This window comes from Dromaius novaehollandiae, chromosome 2 (assembly GCF_036370855.1).
Source record: "Dromaius novaehollandiae isolate bDroNov1 chromosome 2, bDroNov1.hap1, whole genome shotgun sequence".
Taxonomy (NCBI): Eukaryota; Metazoa; Chordata; class Aves; order Casuariiformes; family Dromaiidae; genus Dromaius; species Dromaius novaehollandiae.
The window spans coordinates 138,189,167-138,195,243 of record NC_088099.1 but is presented as its reverse complement, the minus strand read 5'-3'; the positions used below and the strand labels follow the sequence as shown (position 1 = coordinate 138,195,243).

The following is a 6,077-nucleotide window of genomic DNA, read 5'->3' as shown; positions in this document are numbered from 1 at the left end:
AACATTGCCCGAGTTCGTAATTGACTATATGCAAGTTACTTACAAAGAATTTATCATCAGTAGCCTCTAACCAAATTTTTGAATGACTGATGAGAATTTGATTTATAGATCTGCTGAGTACTTAAATCTGGAAGTGAAGTGAATGAAAGCTATAAGCGAGTAAATGAGCTGTGGCATAATGCTAAATGGTTATGAAAAATCAAGTCCTAGATCTCTCCCAGATTAGAAACCTAAACTCTCTGGATTCTTTTATCTTAGTTGCTTTGGATCTCAAAACTCCTGCTTGTTAACTGAAGATAATAGTATGCCTTGGCTTTGTAGCAGTGCTGTGAAAATAAATGCGTTAGTGTTTTAGAAGCACTCAGTTTCTGTCAATATAACCATCACAGAAAAAACCCTGGTGAAATCTGTAATACTGTATTCAGAGCACTACTTGAAGAGAATACAACAGATAGGACATAATATCAGACAGAGTGGGAGAAACAGCAGAAAACTTCTCATCAAATAAGTATTTCTTATTCCAGTGCAATGCATGAAACAGGGGTCCAAAACAAAACTGTTAAGTGACCATGTACATTAAATAATATTGTAAAATAATACACACGCACAGGTTAAAGTTTCACAGAGCTGGTGTGCAGCTCCAGCTTCTGAGCATTTTGGCATTGCTCCAATATGCATGGATATTCATACAAATAGTAGGAGAATCACTTATGGCTGCCCTTTTGACAAATCTAATGCCTAAATCATGGGCAGCTTAAAGCCTAAACAGCTTTCTGACAAAGTTATAACCTTGACAAAGTTATAAGCGGGTTAAAATAGCATCTCACAACACAAAGAGAATGGCAGCTATAATAATGGCACTGTTACTAGCTCTGTTTAATGCCACAATGCTATTGTTACAAATGCTTGTCCTCATGACCCAGGAAGAGTACTTCTCTGGGAAGAATCTTTCCTTCTTTCAGGAATTAATCTGAAATTCATTACAGTGACCAGTGTATTTATGGTGACAAATAGGGTAGTAGAGAATATTACTGCCCACAAATATAAAAAGCCTCAAAATGGAAATTAATTATGAAGACAGGAGACAGGAGACTGATATGGTCAGCTAATAGTTTAGTTACATTTAGCTACCCAGAAACAAGGAACTGCATCATTAGGTGGGGTCATACATTGTCAATGGGGTGAAAAAATATCTGTAAATCTTTCTGCTCTTAAAGTGCTTTTTTTATATCATGAGACAAACATGAGGTAACTGATCCCAGCTGCAAACTATTTTCTATGTCAATCTTGCAGTTTTGACGAAGGTAAGCCTCCAAGTTTTGCTCGGGAAAGACTGCCAAAGTCGTCAAGATTCTGACAGTAGGTCCATGGAAAGGTCCAGGAAAAACAGACTATGCAGTAAGCTCATCTGGCACAAAGGCTGTTATTAGTGTTATTTTACAGGCAAAGCTTCCCTGCAGTGTGCTTTATGTGCTGACAAAAATGTTAGGGGATATCATGAACTATGTCCTTATCATCTGGGATAGGGCATGCTACTCAAGTGGTCAAATACCTCCCAGCAACATGATATCACACACCTCACATTGCGGCATTCTTATCCACAACTTCTGCTATGAAAAAATAGTGATAAAACACTCCTAGTGGAGCATCAGCAATTCAACTAGCCAAAATTGCTACTTTTTCTGTTAATGGTTCTGAAAAGTGAGGTAACACATTGTAGGTCAAGTTTTGCCATGAGATAAGACTACCCAACTTTAAAGAGAGCTGTGCATTTATCTGTATGGGAAGACACATTTGGTGATCTAGCTGGGACTTCCTTAAACTAACTTTATCAAGAAATTAAATATTATCACAGACTTCACTTCTCACAGAGGCAGTGGCACACATTCCTTTGACTTCCCTTCCTCCAGCATATGTGTGTAGTCATGTGCTTATTTACAACCCAAACAAAAATCTCTACTGGAAGAAGATGCTTGCGTGCTCCTTCTTCCCTCTCTCCCTGTCCCTCAGCGGAGAGAGTAAGCAACGCGGTGGCTTCTGCTCCAGAGGTGCTAAATGCACTCCGGGAAAGCGCTTAGGGGTTGGAACTGGGGGAGAAGTGGAGGGCGCCCAGGGGACACGCGCAAGCCCCTTCCGCGCAACCCCCGCGCGGTGGTGGTGGTGGTGGGGCACCCCCGCGGCTGCCGGCTTGCGGCCGCGCTTCGCGGCGCCTGTGCGGCCGCGGGGTGCGGGACAAGCGCCGCGCAGCCGCCGACCCGGGGACGCCCCGGGACAGCCGGGCCGGGCCGGGCCGGGCCGGGGCAGCGCGGAGGGGGCTGGCGCCGCCCTCGGGGCGGGCCGGCCGCCGCGGGCTCCATATAGGGGCGGGTGGCCCTGGCCGTGGGGGCAGCGGCGGCGGTTGCGCGGTGCTGCTGTGTTCCTCACGGGCGGGTTTCACCCCCTGCCAAGAGCGAGAGGCGGGTGCCGGCTGCTCTCCCCCTGCCCCGGCCCGGCGGCCGCAGCGGCCTTTGCCGACCGCCCTGGCCCTGGCCCTGGCCCTGGCCCTGGCCCTGGCCCTGGCCCTGGCCCTGGCCCTGGCCCTGGCCCGCGAGCGGCTCCCGGAGCTCCGCGCTTTGCCCCGGCTGCGCCCGCTGCCATGGCGTCGGTGCCCTCCGCCGGCTGCCTCCTGGCCAAGAACCACTACTACAGGAGTAAGTGCTGGGCGGGGGAGGCGTCTGGGCTGGTCGCTCGTGCCCCGGCTGGAAAGTGCTGGGGGGCTTCTCAGCGAGTTGGGGGCACCAGGGCGTCTCCAGCTTGGCTTTCTTACTCTAATCTTAGTGGGTTTTTTCCCACTATATCGAGGAGCTTTAGTTTTAAAGGTGTCTGTTTCTGGTTACTCATTTAATTCTTTCTCTTCTGAGTAGATCAGTTGGAATGTGTAATATCTATTTTTTATAATAAAACTGATACAGGTAAAGCACCAAATCAGCAAAGTCTTGGTGTCTAGCTGTGCCTCATCATTGTTTTGCAGGCTTACAACACATAATCAGCTCAGCTCTTAATATATGAAATAGTCATTGGTTTGAGAGTAAATCTCTTCTTTTAAGAACCTTTGGCAGAGCCTGTTACTCTGTAGTGGAAATGTAGCATTTTCAGTTCTTTCACTATGAAAAGTATAGAAATGAGGTCAAATAATCTAGATTTTTCTGTTTTGATAGCAACTTGTACCTGATCACAAGTTTTACTGATTTCACTGAAATATGAGCTGATTCTATCTCAGCTTTTTGAGTGAAGAATAAGTAGACTGAAAGATGAACTTATACAAGTTTTCATACAAGCAACTGTGATAAAATAGTTTTTAAAATACTGAAACTTGTAGCCAAGTAAGGTTATAGTTAGATATACTGTTTCATCTGAGGTAGTGGCAGGTGTGAAAATCCTTGGCATGGAATTAGTGTACTTTCCCAAAGCATTTTTTCATTGTTTGTCTTTGTTTTCCATGGGCAGCACGGCAAAACTCAGAGTGCAGCGTTTCTTCCAGTTCATCCTGCTGTTCTGATCCTGTGACTGTGACAGACCAGGACAAAGCACTTAATGGTATTGCCTCTTTCTTTCAACTAGTCATCTCAATTTTGCCAGTCTGCTATTCAGTGAGTGTGTGACAGTGGGTTTTTCCTCCTTTGGCAGGGTTACCTGAATTACTTGATAAATGTTGGTGGATAAAAAGCTTTTTCCATTGCGAAGCATCTCCACCAACTGTTGGCAGAAAAACTCTATCAGCAGGCAGGTGAGTCAGGACTCATTTTTTACAATGATGGGAATAACTTACTCATTCCATTCTCCTTCCTCTAAAAAGTATTAAACAAGTTTAATTTACTTAAAAAAAAAAGGGGGGGGGTTGTAGTATTATTTCAGTGACTTTAAATTAAAAGTTACTGCAAGAGTCTGGCTGCAGAAGTTTCCAGTGTTTTTCTTTTTAATAAATGAACTCATAAGCTTTTACATTGAGCAGGGTCTAGTAGCCATTACTGTTCTATATTTGTAGTGACAAATATTTAATCTTCTGCAGTTCCATTTTACTTTATGTTAAAGCTGACACAAATGCATCCAATAACATTTAGGTAGATAAATACTTTTGAGAAAAATATCATGATAATCCTACTCATGATCTTTATTTGTATACGTATTTTCAGTACCAACAGTTGAAGAAGCAAACTGGCTTTGGTTACTGAGATACTACGTACAGGCTTGTTTTTCAAGAGGCTTGGGATCTTCTGGCTGTCTGGGTTCAGGTGCATGAAGAACACATACCCCTTTAAGAGGGAGGAAAGTATATCCCTTTCAAAGGACTTGTTGGTACCTTACACTACATTGCTTAATGGACATGACCACGGCTTAACTTGTTCACTACAGAATTGCTATGATTTGAAATGCCTCTAATGGAAGTTACCTGGATAATCCTAATGACCTACTTGGATTGTTAGAAAAAAATCAGTAAAAAGTAAGATACTGTAAGTTTAGCGGAAACTTGTGTGTGGAATGACTTTGCAATAGGTGATACTGTTCCATAAGTTTTAAGGCTTAGGATAGCTCTACAGATGATCACACTGATGTAAACAAGATCCAAATGCAGCAGCCCTAGTCTAGACTGTGTGGTACATGCTTTTACCATGTATCTGTGCACCAGTTACAGGGAATGCAGTTAACAAGAAGGCCTGTTCATAGCTTTGCTTTTAGGAAGCCCCATTATACAAAGAAGCAGTAATTGGTTTGGTCTTTGTTCTGGCTAGGTGTAGATCATAACCTCAAATACACAGGTACAATTTTCATTCCCATCTATGCATGTTAGTATTTGAGGATAGAATAGAAGAGCTGGACAAGAAATCAATAATCCTAATGGACACTGTTTTCCCAGCAGAAGAGCAAATTTAATCAGAGATGATATGCATAGCTCTCTTTTACTTAAGACTACTCTCACCTGCTTTGCTGCAGCTTAAAGAGCCACTTGTTCAAGTGACTAATCCTATTGGTATTCACTGCTTCTATCAGGTGTTCAAGCTGGCTTTGAGTTCAACTCAAAGTAATAACATTAATGTTATTAATCAAATTCACTTCTGTCATGATTATCTCACTTAAAATACCCTAACATATATTCATTTGGTCTTTAACACTGCACATCAGTACATCACAGCTGCACCATACCTTATTCTACTGGGTGGGTATGAGTAAAATGCACTAGAGTAGAAGAAAATAAGTATTTGGCTAGATGCCTCTTCTCCTATATCCTTCTCTATGCAACTTATTTAGTGACAGCAACTCATTGTATTTGACCCTTTGCTCGTCACTGGAATAAGTAACAATAACAAACCTTAATATGTAATACTTTTTTTGTTAGATTAATAGCTGTTGCAATTATGCATAGAACTCTAGAAAGCACTGCAAGTGACTGCCTCAAAGTTCATAGTCTTGTTAGAGATAATAAATGTATGGCACATGAAAACAAGAGAACACAACATCTGGAAAGATGCACTGTTTCAGGAATCTTTAAATTGCCTTGTTAAATATCTTTTTACTTTATTGCTACTGTACAGTTTGATCTTTGTCCTTTCTAAAGAATGACCTACTTTTTTATACTAAGTTTTTTATATTAATAAAGACTTGATTGGTATTTGATCTGATTTTTATTTGGCCTTTAATATAGATTAGTACTTAGTGTTGCTTGTGATCTTTAGAGTGGAAAATTTCAGAATTCCCACAAAATACTTAAGGGAGTCATGTTCTTCCTTTGGCTACTTTAAAGCTTGGCTTGAGATGAAAAAGGAGAGGTGGGGCTTAAACAAGGTGGTGGTGGGGAACAACTCATTCTTTAACTGTAAATGAAGTAGTAAGGGGGGGGGGGGGAAAGAATCTGACTACTAGTTTCAATGAGGTAATGATGCTTGAAGCCAGGGGCAAAAGAAATGCTGTAGCCCTTACTTTGTGCAAGAAATATGATTTGGAAACAGGGTGAAAAAGTGTAGCGACAAGCTGTGTTTTTGCTTCCCTAAGCTGATTCTGCCCTAATCTGGTCAGGAACCTGGCTGCAAAACAGGCTGAAA

The 6,077-nt window shown here is 42.2% G+C and overlaps 1 protein-coding gene across 2 annotated transcripts; it reads left to right on the top strand.

Moving 5' to 3' along the window:
- Nucleotides 1-2,360: 2,360 nt before the first annotated feature.
- Nucleotides 2,361-5,652, top strand: PPDPFL (pancreatic progenitor cell differentiation and proliferation factor like). 2 transcript variants are annotated; one of them, XM_064507562.1, is made up of 5 exons: nucleotides 2,361-2,544; nucleotides 2,587-2,690; nucleotides 3,487-3,576; nucleotides 3,667-3,766; nucleotides 4,173-5,652. In XM_064507562.1, exons 2-5 carry the CDS (start codon nucleotides 2,636-2,638, stop codon nucleotides 4,183-4,185), a joined length of 258 nt encoding a protein of 85 aa, XP_064363632.1. In that variant the 5' UTR covers nucleotides 2,361-2,544; nucleotides 2,587-2,635; the 3' UTR covers nucleotides 4,186-5,652. The 2 variants fall into 2 exon arrangements, with proteins under 2 accessions (XP_064363632.1, XP_025953164.2); XM_026097379.2 differs by having other exon boundaries at nucleotides 2,366-2,690.
- Nucleotides 5,653-6,077: the final 425 nt, after the last annotated feature.